We start from the raw sequence: 18,910 nt of genomic DNA, 5'->3' as shown, positions 1-18,910 counted from the left end.
TGGGATCAGCCGACAGGGAGCCGCAGCAGAGGGTGGAAAGAGCCACATGCGGCTCCAGAGCCCTGAGTTGCCGATCCCTAACTGGGTTCTAAATTTTTTTACTACCAGTTCTGTGGGCGTGGCTTATTTTGTGGGCGTGGCCAACTTTTTTTTAAAAAAAACTTTTAAAAGCATTTTTTCTACAACCTTAAGAGGTTGCAGAAAAAAATGCTTTTAGAAGCCTCTGACGATCAGGCAACTCAGCTGGGATCGCCGGAGGCTTTTAAAGGCATTTTTTTCCCTTACAACCACTTCGGCCGAAGAGGTTGTAGAAAAAATGCTTTTAGAAGCCTCCGACGATCCCAGCTGAGCCGCACGATCATCAGAGGCTTTTTTTTTTTTACTTTTAAAAGCATTTTTTTCGGCCGAAGTGGTTCTAAAAAAAAATGCTTTTAAAAGTTTTTTCTTTTTAAAGCCTCTGATGAGGTGGGCGGGGTAAGCGAGCGGCGACCGGGCCGGAGACCGGTTTGGGGGCGTGGCCAGCCAATGTTATTACCGGTTCTCCAAACTACTACAAATTTTTTCTACCAGTTCTTGCGAACCGGGAGCAACCCACCACTGATCCCTAGTCTATCTGTTTGTCTAACTATCTGATTGTCTTTGCTCTTGGAATATATCAAAATTGATCTGCCTGAATGCTGGTTTTTGGTTTAGGGATGATGGTTAATTCATGGGAAGGAGAAGGACACCCCCAAACTCAAACCCCTCCGCCATCAAAACACTTCAGAAGTCCTCCAGTTGCTTTTCAGATTTGACCACAAACTGCCAACCAGGGGATCCTTAATAGAATAGATTAGGATAACAAGAGTTGGAAGGGACTTTGGAGGTCTTCTAGTCCAACCCCCTGCCCAGGCAGGAAACCCTTACGCCACTTCAGACTTCATCTCAAGGGTTGCATTCACACAATAGGCTGAATTTGTTTTAGCTATAACCTGGATTAGATTTCGCTTAAAACCTCATCTGTTTTTGTTTTGTTTGGTTTACGTTTCAATGCGCTGTGCCAGTCAAGACAACAGGCTAAGTCAAAACCCAGGTTAAGGGGTGTTGTGTGAATCCTGGAAGCCTCTTTTAGATTAATTGAACAACTAATCAATGGAACAGCTTGCCTCCAGAAGTTGTGAATGCTCCAACACTGGAAGTTTTTAAGATGTTGGATAATCTTTTGTCTGAAGTAGCATAGGTTTTCCTGCCTAAGCAGGGGGTTGGACTAGAAGACCTCCAAGGTCCCTTCCAACTCTGTTATTCTATTCTATTCTATTCTATTCTATTCTATTCTATTCTATTCTATTCTATTCTATTCTGAATTCTATTCTATTTTATTCTATTCTGAATTCTATTCTATTCTATTCTATTCTATTCTACTTTTGTTCTATTCTATTCTATTTTCTATTCTATTCTATTCTGGGAGGCAGCTGAAAGGAGGTAACTTTTGACAACTAGGAGTACTAAACACGATTAAATACAGGTAGTCCTCGACTTACGACCTCAATTGAGCCCCAAGTTTCTGTTGCTAAGTGAGACATTTGTGAACTTTGCCCCATTTTATCTCCGTCAGGAGATCACAAAAAAAAAAGGGGGGGTGTCCCATGACCCGTCATAAATATGAATCGGTTGTCAGGCATCCGAACGTTAAATCCCCATTGACCATGGGGATGCTTACAACGGTCATTAAAATGGTCATATAGGTCACTTTTTTTTTCGGTGCCGTCGTAACTTCGAACGGTTGTTAAATGAACTGTTGTTAAGTCTGCCTGTGGTTGAGTTGCAAAGGCAGCCGTAACTTAAGCAAGCCTTCTCTTTCAAACTCTGATGAAGTTACTGGATGTGGGAAGAGAAGAGAGCCAGTCCAATAAAGTCAAGGCCAGGTGTCTTACCTCACCTGTCCCCCAGATCCGTGATGGCGAATCTATGGCACGTGTGCCGGAAGTGGCACACAGAGGCATCTCTCCAGGCATATGAGCCGTCGCCCGTTGCTCTTCCAGGTCCTGGCGCACTGGCCAGCTGGTTTTCACACGCGTGGGAGCGCCGGTAATCGGAAGAGCAGTCGCTCACGCAGAGAAAATGATCTTCCGGTTTCCAGCGCATGCATGTGCACTGGCCACCTGGTCTTTGTGTGTGCATACATCAGTGGTGAAATCTGAACCGGTTTACTACCGGTTCACTGGCTGCGCGCTGCACGCACGCATGCGCAGTGCACACCACGCTCCAAACAAAGAGCCTTGGTAGTACAGTGGTCTAAGGCACCCTGTTATTAAGCTGGTTATTGAGACCAGCTGCCTGCAATTACTGCAGGTTCGAATCTCGCCAAGGCTCAAGGTTGACTCAGCCTTCCATCCTTTCTAAGGTAGGTTAAATGAGGACCCAGATTGTGGGGGCAATAAGCTGACTTTGTATAAATATACAAAAGTATGAAGGCTATTGCTTAACGCATTGTAAGCCGCCCTGAGTCTCCGGAGAAGGGCGGCATAGAAATCAATTTTTTTTTAAAAAAAAAGCGAGGTGAAAGTGTGAGTGTGTGCAGTGCATGCCCAAAGGAGGCGTGGGGTAAATAGAACAGCGCGTGGGGAGGGTGATCAGCTGTGGCGCGCAATCTTCAGAGCCTTTCTAATTACTTTTAAAAGCATTTTTTACAACCTATTCGCCGAATAGGTTGTAAAAAAAATGCTTTAAAAAAGTTTTTAAAAAGGCTCTGATGATCGTGCAGCACAGCTGTGATCGTCGGAGCCTTTTTTTTTATTCTTTAAAGCATTTTTAACTACCGGTTCCGGAGAACCGGTAATAAAAAAAATGCTTAAAAAGTTTTTTAAAAAGTTCCGACGATCGCGTGTTGCTCAGCTGATCCTCAGAACTTTTTTTTTTTTTTACATTTTTTACTACCGGTTCGGTGAACCAGTAGCCTTTTTACTACCGGTTCGAGCAAACCGGACTGAACCGTTAGCATTTCACCCCTGGCATGCATGCCAGAAACTGGAAAACCAGGTGGCCGGCGTTCATGCGTGTGCTGGAAACCGGAAGATCATCTTCCCGGCGTGTATGTGAGCACGCTCCCGTTTGGGCACTTGGTGCCGAAAAGGTTTGCCAACACTGCCCTAGATTCTCACACGTAAGCAGCGGATTCCTTTATTCTCCCTTTGCAACGGTGCTTGCTGGTTCCTCAAGGCCATTTGCACTGAGGCTCTCCTCCACCCCAAGGGATCTTGCGCACAAACATTTTACATCTGGTTCACATCTGCAAGGACTGGCTGGCCCCGCCCATGCCAGGAGTCTCCACGCGGCCCGTTTTGGATGCCAGGTAAGCGCAGGGCCCGTGCGGACGCTCTGGGAGGGCAAAAAACAGGCCTCCTGGAAGTTTTGTTTTGTTTTTTTTTAATTTGATTTATATGCCGCCCTTCTCCGGAGACTCAGGGCAGCTTACAATGCGCTAAGCGATAGCCTTCATCCTTTTTGTATATTTATACAGTCAGCTTATTGCCCCCACAAACTGGGTCCTCATTTCACCTACCTTAGAAAGGATGGAAGGCTGAGTCAACCTTGAGCCTTGGCGAGATTCGAACCTGCAGTAATTGCAGGCAGCTGGTCTTAATAAGCTTAATAACAGGGTGCCTTAAACCCCTGTACTACCAAGGCTCTTAGTTCTGGAAGTCCTTCTGTTTTCGCCCTCCCAGAGGCTCGAGGAAAGCCTCCGGAGCCGGGGAAGTGCAAAAACATACACCCTCACATACCCCGCTGTGGTGCAGGTGGCCGAGTAGGCCACGCCCACCATGGCCACGCCTACCCAGCAACCAGGCAGAGAACTGGTTGCTAAAATTTTTGAATCCCACCCGATAACCCTCTGCTCAAGGAGGAGACGCTATGCCATTTCACACAAAAGGTTGTCCAATCTCTTCTTAAAAGCCTCCAGTGGTGGAGCACCTGCAATTTCTGGTGGCAAGCAGTTCCACTGGTTAATTGTCCTCACTGTTAGGAAGTTTATCCTTAAGTCCAGGTTGCTTCTCTCCTTGATTTAGCTTCCATCCATTGTAATGGAAGCTGCCTTTATTCCTAGAGACCCAACAATTCTGCCAATTTTTAACCTCGACTTACAACAGTTCATTTAGTGACTGTTCAAAGTTACAACGGCACTAGAAAAAGTGACTTATGAGCATTTTTCACACACAAGCGTCTCAGCTCCATGGTCATGGGGTCAAACTTCGGACGCTTGGCAACTGTCTCGTATTTATGACAGTTGCAACGTCCCAGGGTCACGTGATCTCCCCTTTTGCGACCTTCTAGTGAGCAAAATCAAGCCAAATTCACTTTAAAATGGTGTGACTAACTTAACTGCGCTGATTCACTTAACAACCGTGGCAAGCAAGGTGGTAAAATGGGGCAAAATTCACTTAACAACTGTCTCACTTAGCAGAAGAAATGTTGGGTTCAACTGTGGTCGTAAGTCGAAGGACTTACCTGTACAGTGTTTGAAAACGCCCAGGCATTCTCATCTATCCAAGTTTGGCTTGAAGGCAGTAGTGAAATCTGAACTAGTTTGCTATCGGTTCACTGGCCGCGCATACATAGTACACCCCAAACACGCACTGCGCACACGCATGCACAGTACATGCCAAAAGGAGGTTTGGGAAGGTAAGCAAAACAGCAAGATGGAGGGGGGGGGGATCAGCTGTGCTGCGTGATTTAGCTTTGCTAGAAACCAGGATTTCGTGCTTTCTAGCAAAGCTAAACCATGCAGCAGAGCTGATCGTCAGAGGAACCGGTAGCATTTTTTAACTACCGATTTGACCGAACTGGTAGCTTTTTTTACTACCGGTTCTGGCGAACCGGTAGTTTTTAATCACTACAGATTCTTCCGAACCGGAGCGAACCAGTAGCATTTCACCCCTGTTTGAATGGGACAGCACTTCCATCCTGGAACTCTTGGGGAATGAAAGGTACCACCCCCACCCCAAATAACCAGTGCTCCCCTCCCCACCAATCCTAAAACTATTCCTAGAGCCACTCGGGTGCAGAGATTAATGAGCAAAGAAGCAATCAATTAGCAATTCAATTAGAAGCTGAAGGGGGGGTCCTTTAGGTGAAGAGGCCTTTCAGGCAGAGATGACTCAGAGAGAGGGCTGCCAGTCAGAGCAAGCAAAGCTGGGCCACGGGGAGAAATATTTCAACCCAGCTTAAGGCCGTTGCTTCGCATGTCGTGATGCTCCTTTTATGTCACTGCCGGAAAACCAAATTTAGGCTCGCCATGCTTCGCTGTACATCCAAAGCCATCTTCCCACATCCGTGGGCTCTGCTCACATTGGACTACAAATCGCAGCAAGCTTCCAAACCAGCACAGGGGCAAGGAAAGGCTGGCTGGGGACGATGGGATTCATCATCCTGGACATCTGGACAACACCCACAAGTGGGGAAGGCTGACTTAAGGCCCTTGTTGGATGCAAATGTTTGCTGGAAAGAGCACCGCTAATTGGTTGCCTTGAAGCACCATAAGTAACAGAAACAGAGTTGGAAGGGACCTTCGAGGTCATCTAGTCGTCCAACCCCCTGCTCTCGCAGGAGACCTATACTATTTCTGATAAATGGCTGTCCAGTCTCTTCTTAAAAGCCTCCACTGATGGAGCACCCACAACTTCCGAAGGCAACTTCTGTTCCATTGGTTGGAAGGGATCTTATGGGTCATCTAGTCCAACCCCCTGCCCAAGCAGGAGATCCTACACCATTTCTGACAGATGGCAGTCCAGTCTCTTCTTGAAAGCCTCCAGGGATGAAGCTCCCACAATTTCCGAAGGCAACTTCTCTTCCATGGGTTGATGGTTCTCACTGCCAGAAAATGTCTCCTTATTTCCAGGTTGAATCTCTCCTTGGTCAGTTTCCATCCATTCTTCCTTGTCTGGCCTTCGGGTGCCTTGGAAAATAGCTTGACCCCCTTCCTCCTCTCTGGGGCAGCCCCTCAAATATTGGAAGATGCTCTCCTGTCTCCCCTGGTCCTTCTCTTCACTAGACTAGCCAGGCCCAGTTCCTGCAACCGTTCATCGTATGTTTGAGCCTCCAGCCCCCTCATCATCCTGGTTGCTCTTCTCTGCACTCTTTCTAGAGCCTCAACCTTTTTTTTATAGTGTGGTGACCAAAACTGGATGCAGGACTCTAGGTGTGGCTTTACTAAGGCTTTCCTCTGTGTCCACCTGGAAATGATGGAAGCTGGACTCTAGTGTAATGGAGAAAGCTGATCCAGCACTTCCCTTTTTATACCTCCATTCTTCCTTTGAACCCACATACACACTACAGTGCAGGGGTGAAATCTATTTACCTTCCTTACCAGTTCGGAAGCGCGCACATCACATGCGTACACGGACACAGAAGGTAAAAAACACATTACTTCCTGGTTAAACCCAAAAAGTAATGATACTCGGGTGGGTAGGCAGAGCTTTGCTCCACCATCGCTACCGGATCGCCGAACCACCAGCCAAGATCACTACCGGATTGGGCGATCCGGTCCAATCCGGGAGCATTTCACCCTGCTACAGTGGTTCCTTACAGACCTTTCCTTCTCTTAATAGTGCCACCAGGTTTTGGCAGACCTGATTGGCTGGAGAAAGAGGTTTAAGCCCCATTTCTCTTACCCCAGATTCCTGCTTTTAATTCTCCCCTCCCAGCTGTTACTGTCTTTTTTCTTTTTTTTAAACATAGATCATGGCTGCGTTCCCACACTCAATATTAGTGGCAGGCTGAGAATAAATCTTTTTTTTTTTCCCCCTCCTGGTTGTCATTCAGTTTGCACGAGAAGCTGCTTTTGATTTTTCTTTACAAGGGGCATAGTTCACTCGCAGAAAAGCACGGCACGCTGCTGAATCCCGTCTTTTCTTTTTCTTTTTTTAATAAGGCTTTATTAAGTTTCAACAGAAGATAGAACGCAAGGCAACAGGAAGAAAATGCTAGGGCGGGACAAGAAGCAATGGGTGGAAACTAAATCAAGGAGAGAAGCAACCTAGAACTCAGGAGAAATTTCCTGACAGTGAGAACAATTAACCAGTGGAACTGCTTGCCTCCAGAAGTTGTGGGTGCTCCATCAATGGAGGCTTTTAAGAAGAGACTGGAAAGCTACTTGTCTGGAATGGTATAGGCCCTATATTGATTGATTGATTGATTGATTGATATGATATAGGATCTGCTGATTGAGCAAGGAGTTGGACTAGAAGACCTCCAAGATCCCTTCCAGATCTATTCTGATTGATTGATTGATTGATTGATTGTATTGTATTGCTATATCTCTCTCTACTACGGGTTGTCACATTACACTCCCTAATAAGCAGGACTCCTATTTGAGGGAGAAGATATCCTATCCTGGCGTTTCTTGAAAGTATCGCCCCCTGAATCTCAGAAGCGGTTCTCAGAGATTTTAAAAACCAGTCCTTTGGGGTTAAGGGAGCCTCTTCCATTCCTCTTCACTTGCCCGCCATCATTTCTCACACAGGACAACTTGCCCACCTGAGTTTCAACTGGCTTTTGTAACGGATTTCATGGTGCCCTGGAAAGTATCTGCCAGAATGAGTGGCTAAATACACGCCCATTATTACTGGATCTAAGAACATTGGATCCATTCAGAGACAAACCTCTCAGTGCCGACCACACTTTGGTTTTCGTTGATCGCCTGAGAATATTTCGTTGATCGCCTAAAATATTTAGACTATTTTCTAATACAGTGTTTCTAAATCTTGGACAATTTGAAGATGGGCCGCGGACTTCAACTCCCAGAATTCCCCAGCCAGCCAGTCAGCCGGCCGGCCTTGGGGAATTCTGGGAGTTGAAGTTGCCACGTTTGAGAAACGCTGTTCTAATGCAATGGGTTTTCCCTCCGGCACGTTTTGGTATGAAGACAACACAAACTTGAGAAGCCTCTCCAAGCCCCACCGTATACTGAACAACATCAAGGCGGGATTATCTTGAGTTTCTTTCTCACGCTTCCTTCCCTCGCCGGACTGCACAATCGGTACAGCTTTTTCACACCTTCCCCCAAGTCAGCTGCAAATTCTTCCACACGCCGTTAGCCACCCTGCCTCAAGGCGCTCCACGCATGCTCTGGTTTGGGCACTCAGTGCCAAAAAGATTCACCATTGTTAGGAAATGGCTATTGCCTACCTGGTTGGGTTGGCAATATATATAAACCATCAATGCATGTTTGCAGTCAAAATGTAAGGTATAGCTTTAAGACTGTAATGCTGTATTGCATCATACTGTATTCTGATTGGCTAGCTCTGTAGCCGATGTGCTTAAGAGGAAGCTTGAATCTTGGCTTATTTTTCTTTTTTACATTATTATTGCTACCTCTACTCCTCTCTGCCTGTTCTCTCTGCATGATCACTGCTTGATCATAGCTACCTTTTCTACTGTTTTACTGATTGTTTTACTGCTGTGCTTGTTCCTGTTTGCAACTCTAAAAAGAACTGTTTTATTGCATATGACTACAACAACTGTTAAGAAGACTTTGTTCTTGGAATATCCCTGGATTGACATTTTAACTATCTTTATCTGTGTATGACCTGGATTGTTTACTGGACTTTGCTTTGCTTTTTCCTAAAAGTAAAAGAATACCATAACTCAGTGTGTCTGTATTGACAGTGCTTATTCATAATCACTCTCAGCCGTTTCTCATGTGCACACCCTTGGTACTCAAGGGTTACTCTGCGCATATACCTTAACAGCCATCACTGGCCTACCCCACCCCCACCCCCGAGGTCCCAGACTGCCCGTCAGTGTGTGAAACGAGAATGAAACAGAATTCTGAATCAAGCTAGCGTTTCGTGTTTGGATTCTCCTGCCGAAACCTGCAACGGGTCCTCAACGGAAAGCCAAAATGCCAGTCTTAGTAACCAGGGAGCTATGCCAACGTGGGTCCCTGCTTCCCATTTTCGAACCAGGCACTCACAACATGCGCACGAGGGTCCCATCCATGCCTGTCCCCTCCTGCCCTCATTGGCCCTGCCTCAGTGCTCCCCTTGGAAATGACAAAAGAGGTGAAGCCAGCAAAAGGGAGGATGAGGGCGGGGGGATGTCATGCAAGGCTGAGAGAGGGGAAGGGGGTCTTGGAAGAAAATGGGAGAAGGAAAAGGAGGCCTGAGGAGAGGAAGGGGGTGGGACGTATACAACACACAAGAGTGTTAGTTTCAGCCCCAAGAGAGATGCTCGGAAAATAAAACTTGGCTACAGAAGCAGCCCAGCCTCGCACGTTCATAGCAGGCCATGCAATAGGGTGGCCGGCAGCTGGTCCCCAGGGGGCACTATGGGGCAGCCAGGTCCTCAGGTTCCCCGGGAACAAGCACCAGTCCCACCAACCAGGCTGCTGTGGGGGTGAGTCCCTCTTGCAAGGGCCAAAATAAAGAGGAATGGAGCAAGGAAGCTCACACCCACATTCTGTGAATTGGAGGACTCTTGCAGCTTTTGCGGGAGGAGGTGGGTATCCCTGCAACCCCCCCACCTCCTCCATGCCACAACCCAGCGTTGCTGAAAATTGGGGGCGGTTGGTGGAGTCTTTTTCTGGGCTTTTCCCCCTCTCCAATCCACCTGGCTGCCATTTTGGGGTGTCCCTGGGGGGCAGCTGGGGGACCCAGCGTAAGGTGCAACAGCGCACAAGAAGTTGCTTCATGGGATGGTGTTTTCCATGGATTTTTTTGGGGGGGAGGGAAGGGAGGGGGAGGGTGGGGAGGGGAGTGGGGGGGGAAAAATCAAAACCATAAAAGAAAATTCTTCGACCAATTTTTTTTTTAAATCCCCCTAAATATTGTTGCCTTTTCTGATTTTGCAAGGGTGGTCGGGTAAAATCAAATCAGGCCGGGGGCGCTATGTAGATTTAGAGCAGGGATCTCCAAGCTAGGCAACTTTAAGACTTGTGGACTTCAACTCCCAGAGTTCCTCAGACAGCAAAGCTGGCTGAGGAACTCTGGGAGTTGAAGTCCACAAGTCTTAAAGTTGCCAAGCTTGGAGACCCCCTGCTCTAGAGTATTGCCATGTCAGTGGGGAGGAATGGCTGAATGTGTTGGGCTTGTAGTAGCAGTACCTTCTAGGGGTGGGGACGGGGACTTCCCTCTTTCCCAGCCATTCTACCTCACAGGGTTGTTGTTTTTCTGAAGATAAATGGGAGGGGGGGGAGGGAGCGTGAGCCAAAACTCCTGACATCCAGCAAATAAATCAGTAATTGCATTAGCCCATTGGGGCCATGGCTGATAGTGGGGGAGGGGGGAGGAGGGGCGGCGACCACGGGGAGCCAAAGACTACCATGCTCTGATGCCAAGATGTAGCATTTGCAGCGGCTGGGGATGATGGGGCTTGCAGTCCAAGTGTCGGGTTTCCAAGCCTCCTTTGCTTTCTAAGCGCCTTCGTTTCCTTTTTTTCGGCTACCATTCAAACGGTCGCCTTCCTCAACTCAGTGCCTTCTGGATATGTTGGGAGAACAATGCCCATCAGCTACCCCTGGCATGGGAATTGTAGTCAAGAGGGTGGCTGGTTAGGTGAGGGGGAAGGGGGCTTGGTGGGAGCCCATTTCACCACTGGGGAGGTCTCTCTCTCTAAAGAAAGAGTTGCATTGAACTTTCACTGCCCTAACGGACCAAGGACTCGGTTATTCCACCGTTTAAGTAAGAGAAAGGGGATTTTTTGAGGGGGATTGGGCATTGAAACCCACTTCATTTTCCAAAGTGCTGGAAAGATCCATTTTCAAGCCTATGGAGAATTCTCAATCATCCAGGTCACGGTTTACCCCAAGGGCACTTTTCCAAAAGGCAACTGGATTTTCTTGGGGGGGGGGTTCCCCCTCATTGAAAACGTTTCCCTTCTCACCCAAGAAGCTTCCTCGGTTCTTTAGACCGTTGAAGAAGAATTGAAGAAGCTCCTTGGGTGAGAAGCAAAATGTTTTCAAGGGGGGGCAAAAAAAAAAAAACACCCCCAAGAAAGTCCCATTGCCTTTTGGAAAAGGACTTTTGGAAATCTGTTTTCAAGTTAAAAAGTGTTAGGAAGGAATATCTAAGAATATATGGATAAAGTTAAGGTTTGTGTACTGTTGGAACGACGTTGAATTGTACAACTATCGTGGACGTATCTGTATTAGTATTTTAATATTTTAAATTTGAATAAAGGTCTTTTTGAAAATTAAAAAAAGAAAAAAAGTGTTAGGAAGGAAGCGCCTTGGATTCGTTTCCCGAAAGCAGCTAGCAGTGCCGAATAGCACTTCCGGACAATTCCAGATGCTCCCTTTTCTGGGAATCCCGTGGCCACTGCAGAGGGCAAGACACGCAATCCCCAAAAAAAAGAGGCATCTACAGGTAGTCCTCGACTTACGACCACAACCGAGCCCGAAATTCCTGTTGTTCAGTGAGACATTCGTTAAGGGGGTTTTGCCCCACCTTACGACTTTTCTTGCCATTCATTGTTAAGTGAATCACTCCAGTTGTTAAGCTAGGAACATGGTTGTTAAGCGAATCTGACTTCCTTTATTGACTTCGCTCGTTGGAAGGTCGCAAAAGGGGATCATATGATCCCGGGGACACTGCGACGGTCGTTAAGTGTGGAAAAATGGCCCTAACTTTGAACGGTCACTAAATGAACCGTCGTAAGTTGAGGACTGCCTGTACCTGCTCTTATAGAACTTCAGGTAGGGGCTGTGTCTGAAACACCACAACTTAAAACACAACTGGAACTTTTTGGACTGCTAAGCAATGCAGTCCGAAAAGGGAACTGTGTCCAATCTGCTTATCCTTGTGGTGCAGTCGTTAAATCAGAAGCCCCTGAGAAGGTCACAAATGGCGATGATTTGATGCTGCAACCGTCATAAATGCAAGTCAGTTGCCAGGCACTTGAATTTGGAGCACGTAACTGCAACGGCCATAAGTGCAAGTCACCGTCGTAACTTGGAACGGTCGTTTAAAGAACGGTTGAGGACTACCCTGTAGTCGAATCCAAAGCGTTCAATGGCCTGATTAAAGACAATTCCACTGCTCGGTTTTATTATTTCACGGACTGGGTTTTCTGTATTATTATTATTATTATTATTATTATTATTATTATTATTATTATTATTATTATTATTATTATTATTATTATTATTATTATTATCATGGGTTTTAATCCTCCAGTTGCATTTAAAAAAAAAAAAAAACATTCGTAGGTCACACAGGGAAAGTATCTGTGGGGCAGTTATCCATAAACAATAAAAACAATAATTAATAATTTTGCCCGCAGGCTATTTGAGCCTGCCGGGTTCAATTATACACAATTCTTGGTACCAAACACAGTTTTCACCCATTACTGCTGCACAGCTCATATTGGTGTTTTTAATTATTATTTTATTTGCTGCTGTTTTTTAAATCATCAATTTCAACCGATACTTGTGGGTTTTTTGGGTTTTTTTTTTAAGAAAGATTGATTTGTTATCCAAAAAAAACTGGGAATGCGAGGCAGTTTATATATTATACTGTATTTGTTATTTGGTGTTTTAAACGTTTAGTCGTGTCTGAGTTTTGGCAACTTTATATTATATTATATTATATTATATTATATTATATTATATTATATTATATTATATTATATTATATTATATTATATTATATTATATTATATTATATTATATTATATTAATTATATTATATTATATTATATTATATTATATTATATTATATTATATTATATTATATTATATTATATTATATTATATTATATTATATTATATTAATACAGAGCCTTGGTAGTACAGTGGTCTAAGGCAGTGGTCACCAACCTTTTTATCGCCGCGGCCCGCTGAGCGCGCGCAGGGGTGGGGGCACGGCCCAGGAGCTTTTGCGCACGGCCCATTGCGCACGGCCCAGGAGCCTTTGCGCTGCAGCGTTCATGTCCCCCGGCCGCTGCGCGGCCCGGTGCCAGGTACTCCACGGCCCGGCACCGGTCCGCGGACCGGGGGTTGGGGACCACTGGTCTAAGGCACCCTGTTATTAAGCTGGTTATTAAGACCAGCTGCCTGCAATTACTGCAGGTTCGAATCTCGCCAGGCTCAAGGTTGACTCAGCCTTCCATCCTTTCTAAGGTAGGTGAAATGAGGACCCAGTTTGTGGGGGCAATAAGCTGACTTTGTATAAATATACAAAAGTCTGAAGGCTATTGCTCAACGCTTTGTAAGCCGCCCTGAGTCTCCGGAGAAGGGCGGCATATAAATCAAATTAAAAAAAAAAAAATACACTATATCAGTGATGGCGAACCTATGGCACGCATGCCACAGATGGCACATGGAGTCATATCAGTTGGCACTCGAGCATTGCCCTAGTTCAGCTGCAGTGCGCATGGGCACGCCGTCCAGCTGATTTTCGGGCCTTCCGGGCCCACCAGTAGTCAGGAAACAGGCTGTTTCCAGCCTCCGGAGGGCCACCAGGTTGGTGAGGAAGGCCCGTTTTTCACTCTCCCTAGGCTCCAGAGCCTTTCTAGGAGCCTGGGAAGGGCGAAAATGGCCTTCCCCACCACCCCCCGGAGGCCCTCCGGAGGCCAGAAACGGCCCATTTGCCGACATCCGGAGGGACCACGCTGTGCTCCCCCGGCTTTGGCATGTGATGGCAAAAAAGTTAGCTATCCCTGCACTATACTATATTACATTATGTTATTATTATTTATATTTATTTATTAATGTTTTTTTCTGCCCACCACAATGTAATATGACAGACTCTAATTCAGTATTTCTCAATCTAGGCAACACTTAGAGGTGCGGTTTTCAACTCCCAGAATCCCTGGCTGAGGAATTCTGGGAGTTGAAGTCCACAGGTCCCCAAAGTTGCCCAAGCTGAGAACCAGTTGTGTTAAATAGTTGTGACTGTGGCAATCTATAATCTATCTGGCTTACTGGGTGAGTTGTGAACATCCCTGGTTCTGGAGGTTTTTATAACCATCAGCTCAGTATAGTTATATGTACGCAGGGGTGGGCTTCAGAAATTTTAGCAAGGGGTTCTCTGCCTGGTTGCTGGGTGGGTGTGGCCATAGTGGGCGTGGTCTAGTTGGCCTCCTGCACCACGGTGGGGGGGCGTTTTTGTCCTCCCCAGGCTCCGGAGGTTTTTCTTGAGCCTCCGGGAGGGCAAAAACGGCCTCCCCAGGCTCCAGAGGCCCTCTGAAGGCCGGGAACTTCCCAAACTTCTGGTAGGCTGGTTTTTCGCCCTCCCCAAGCTTCCATGTGCACCCTGCACTTACCTGCATCCAAAATGGGCCATGTGGGGACTCCTGGGAGGGGAGGGGAGGGGAGTGGAGGGGTGGGCGGGACCAGCCAGGAGTGGGATTTGGGGGTTCTCCGAACTGCACGGAATCATAGCTAGAGGTTCTTCCGAACCCCTGCGAACCCCCAGCAGCCCACCCCTGCATATACGGTAGAGTTATAATCAGAGTTATTTTTTGCTGCTGGTAAATTCACACCCAATGGAGTTGAATAAAACCATTCAATACTTTTTACATTTTTCAAAAGGGGGAAAGGCAATGCAGGGCAGCTGGTTCGCCTTTTCTCTTTGAAAGAGATTCCCTGCGGAAGAAACGGAAGGATATGAGCAGAGGGCTGACTCGGGGAGGTCGGCAACTGGAAAATGTTGTTGTCTAAACTGGCTGAAAATTATAGAAAGATTGGGGGGTGGGGGATACAACAGAAAGCCCCCTCAGAAGCACTCTCGGTTGAGATAAAATCCATGTGTTTCTGCAAAGGCATGTGTGCAAGGCTTGCACAGCAGAGTGTCTTTCAATTTCCAAAAGCAAAGTAATTTTTTTGAAAAAAAAATAATTTAAAAAAAAAAAGGAAAGAGGGGGGGAGAGGTAAAACCCACGGCAAACCAAATGATTAGACAATAGACTGATATCTACCAGATAATGCAGTTTGTTTACCATAGCGTGTCCAATTCCTGCGTGCTGTATGCATTTAAAAACGGAAAGGAAATGAAAAAAAAGAAAAACAAAATCGAGAAGGGGAGGGAAGGGAATAAACAGAAAAATAAAAATGACCAACCATGAAAATTCAAGGGAGATATATTTTAAAAAAACAAAACAAAACAGAAAAAAAGGAGAAATAAATTTCTCCAGTTTCTGAGACCAGCAAAAAACTAAAAATAAAAAAATATGAAAGATACTGAATTCACACAACCCAAAGACCCCACGAACTCTCCCGGCCCTCTCCTCCCACCCACCCACCCACCCAGACTTTCTTAACCTGGGTTAGTAAGGAGAGAACGGAACAAAATGAACGACTCAAAAAGAAAGGAAGGAAGGAAGGAAGGAAGAAATCGACATTCCGCGAATGGCACATAAGGTTAGTTATCCCGTCTTTGGACAGTTTTGGGGAGATTTCCCCCCCTCCCTGCCGTTGCACGACACCCCACCCGCTCCCCAGAAGCGTGTTAGTAACACACAACGACAAAAGTTGCCAACGCAATTTCTAACGAGGTGGTTTAGGAAGGTGGGAGGTTGAGGGTGGGGTGGGGGGAGTGAAAAGGATGGAGGATCAAAGCACAGGGCCATGTTAGCAATATTAGTACTTCCAAGGAGCCCAGATTTAGGGAGGGGAGGGGGAGGGGTGGGGAGGGGATGGCCTCGAGCCTGGCCAGAGACGGCATTTGGATCCAGGCCAGTGGGGGCCAAGGCTGTGTCAGCCACTGCTGGGAGATAAAAGCTTAGATCTCAGTGAATTTGGAGAAAAGAGCTAGAGGAAAGGAGAGAGAGAGAGAAAAAGCGTAGGCAAGGATGCCCGGTTAGGGGGCAGGCGAGGGGGGGCAAGCCCCTGCCCCTTCCCGGTCCTTCCCCATGGAGAAATCAAGGCCAAGTTGCTGCTTTTGGGGAGGAGGATTAAGAAGAGGAGGGGAAAAATCCATCCGGGGAGTTAGCAGAAAAAGGAGAGGGGCCCAGCTGCAAAATTGAGATGGGGGGGTGGGTTTGTCCAGTTCTGTGAAACCCAAGGGCTGCGAGTGGGGCAGGTTCACTACCCCACTACCCCAGAAGGCTCAGTGCTCCATCGGAGAAAGAGCCACATGTGCTCTTTGCTAAGCAAGAGAAAGAAAGAAAAAACCCTCTCTATCCAATCAAATGCCTTTTTCCTTCTCCCTCCTCCTCTCCTCTTCCTCTTCTACTGACTACTGCTCAGCTATCTTGCACTAACTTCCCAAATACGGCTTTTTCAAGAAAGGACAAAAAAAATATATAAATAACTGTCCCGATCTCTTACTGAAGGCCTTGGGGGTTCCCTGATTGTTTTTATTCAATTACTCTTTTTTTTTTACAGTATTTGCCTTAAAAGCTCCAGACGTCATCTTTCATTATTCATACTTCCTGGCACCTCCCTGCTCTGGATCTCCCGGCCTCCAGCTATCATTACAGAGTCTGGATTTTTAATCAGATCAGCTGGTTTTTAAACAACAGCCTTGCGAACTCTCCATTGGGAGTCCTACCACCCGTTCTCTCCAGAAACTCGCTTCCTACCGCAGGTGGGCCGTGTTTTTCAGGCCCCCCCAGTTCTGCAGCTGGGTGAAGTCTGAGCTACTTTGGGCAATCAGCAGGGGAATTGTTCCTCGCGCTGCACGCCCAAAATAGATCTGAAATTAGTTAGGGGGAAGGCCAGCCATTTATTTATTCAAGGCCCCAAAGCCCCTCATTCAGTATGCCATGCATTATGTTCCTTGCTGCCCACTCCATTTCGGAGCATATCTTCACACCTACGGCTTTAGCTAAGTTGTGGGTGTCCCCTTGTCAATTTGTGTCCCCCTATTCGTTCTGGAAGGGTCCGCTGTTTCACAACCTTAGCCATTTGAAGAGGTGTGGACTTATAAACTCAGCATGCTTGGACTTCAACTCCCAGAATTCCTCAGTCAGCATGCTGGCTAGGGAATTCTGGGAGTTGATGTCCACCATGGGTGAAATGTTCTGAAGTCTGCTACCGGTTCGCTTCGCTACCAGTTTGCTTTGCGTGCACATGTGCAGTGTGCACCAAACACGTGCTTCGCGCACATGCACACCACAGGCACTACCGTGCAGCGCTGAAAAAGGAGGATTAAGAAGCCTTTTCTGAGTCTGCAAAGGTAAGTGGGACGGGGGGGGGAGCGAACAGCTGTGCCGCGCGATTTAGATTCCTGCAGGATTTCCTGCTTTCTAGCCAATCTAAATCGCGCGGCACAGCTGATCGTCGGAAATATCGGTTCGCCCGAACCGGTAGCATTTATTACTACCAGTTCGGGCAAACCGGTCCAAACCAGTAGCATTTCACCCCTGATGTCCACATATCTTAACACTGGCCTATACAGAGATACAGAAAGAGCCCCCACCTGTTATTTATCCTTAGATTTCACAGAACAAGACTCCCTTTCTTCCCCACATGCCAAGTATTGGGGCCAAAACAACCCATCTATATTCAAGGCCATATTTTGCTACTAAACAGGGAATTGTGGGTTGCAGACCCTGGAATGATGGACTGATTCTAGTCCAGACATCATCAGAGAGAAAAAACTCAGGAAAGTGGGGTTAGAAGATGCAACTGGCCTCAGCGATTATCACTCATTGACCACGTCATGTAACTTAAAATAAAGTCGTCTTCCAGGTAGCAAACTGCTTTATAGACCTTTGTAGAAATTGAAGACCTGAGGCTGCAATGGGGTATGCACTGCCCATAAGCCAAATTGCGCTGAAATACAGCAAGGCGATTCGCTCCTTTTCGTACTTTAAAATAAGGAGTAAAATCACTGGTTTAAGATTATTTTGGTCTTTTAAAAAACCCACAAAATTGGGGGAGGGGGAGAGAGCTGAAAATTGCAGCCATTCGCATGGCCGCCACACATCCTGCAGCCTTCACCAGTAGTAACAACAGTAAGAGTAACCATCACAATAATCCTTGCCCCAGTTGAAAAATTTGACATCCCTTGCAAGAGAGTAAAATTTGGATTTAACAGACAGTTTAAAGCTGTCTGTTAAATTCAAAAGTTTGGAACTGAGGTCATTTGCACAGTTACCTAATTATGCAAAAGTTGCACATGAAGACTAATGGTATAGGAATGCCAATTACATAATTACGCAAATGACGTAAATGACACATACAAGTGTGCAGACGGGCTTTGGAAATAAAAAACTGGTCCATTATTTCAGATGTGTTTTCCATTCCAAAGTCCCTTCCCATAATATTAGAAACTTGGATGCTTTGAAAATGTTTCTCTCTTTAACTGAAAGTAACAACAACCTGTTGCCAAGAAGCAGTGCTTAGAAAATCTAGCCCACCTCTCACATTTTGTATCCCATACGTGGGAATTGTTGTTGTGCTTTTTTTAAAAAAAAGTCTCTTGCTGGTGTCTGTTATATGGGGAAAATCTGCACAGCAACTCAAAAACAACAACAAAAAAGGATTTCTGAAGCAGTTCCAAGCCGGGCACGTGCCTCCCTCCCCCGACAGCCCCTCCCGTGTGTTGAGACTGCACCGCTCACCTGGCGCAGGTTTCTAGTCACACGAATGTCGTGCCAGTTGTTGTCATTGAACTTGCCGTTGACTGGCTCCACCAGAGCCTCGAAGGCGCCGGAGCCCAGGTTGATCACCAGCCAGACGGCGCCGCTCTTGAGCGAGAGGTTGACGTAGTCGGCCGACTTCCCGGTGTGGAGCATCAGGCCGTTGCGCTGGAGGGTGCGAAAGGAAAGGGTGATCTCGTCGGTGCTGCTTTGGATGGGGTTGTGCGAGAGGTCGTAGCAGAAGAACTCGTTCCCTTTGAACGTCGCCACGAATTCTTCTTTCCCTGCGGAGGAGAGATGAGGAGATGGAAAGGGGGGGCGTTGAGCGAGGGGTCAGGAATCCACATGCTTATGGAGAGACTATCGTCCGATAGAAAAGAATACTAGTCCTCGACTTATGGACCACAAC

At 46.6% G+C, this 18,910-nt stretch overlaps 1 protein-coding gene across 38 annotated transcripts in view; it reads right to left on the bottom strand.

Moving 5' to 3' along the window:
• The window catches only part of NRXN2 (neurexin 2), a 493,176-nt gene that overhangs the window by 298,393 nt on the left and 175,873 nt on the right, over positions 1 to 18,910 (bottom strand). For 21 of the 38 annotated variants that reach the window (XM_087880976.1, XM_087880996.1, XM_087880977.1 and 18 more), the window contains 2 exons: positions 18,484 to 18,785; positions 14,914 to 14,937 (listed from right to left, as the gene is read on the bottom strand). In XM_087880976.1, the coding sequence (XP_087737102.1) occupies positions 14,914 to 14,937; positions 18,484 to 18,785 (326 nt within the window). The remainder of the gene's footprint in view (positions 1 to 14,913; positions 14,938 to 18,483; positions 18,786 to 18,910) is intronic. The other 17 variants (XM_087881005.1, XM_087880981.1, XM_087880982.1 and 14 more) reach the window with 1 other exon arrangement.

The sequence above is a fragment of the Pantherophis guttatus genome, chromosome 18 (genome assembly GCF_059756535.1).
Source record: "Pantherophis guttatus breed Tessera chromosome 18, ASM5975653v1, whole genome shotgun sequence".
Lineage (NCBI taxonomy): Eukaryota > Metazoa > Chordata > Lepidosauria > Squamata > Colubridae > Pantherophis > Pantherophis guttatus.
Note: the sequence above shows the minus strand (reverse complement) of the source record. Positions and strands in the feature narration are given on the sequence as shown.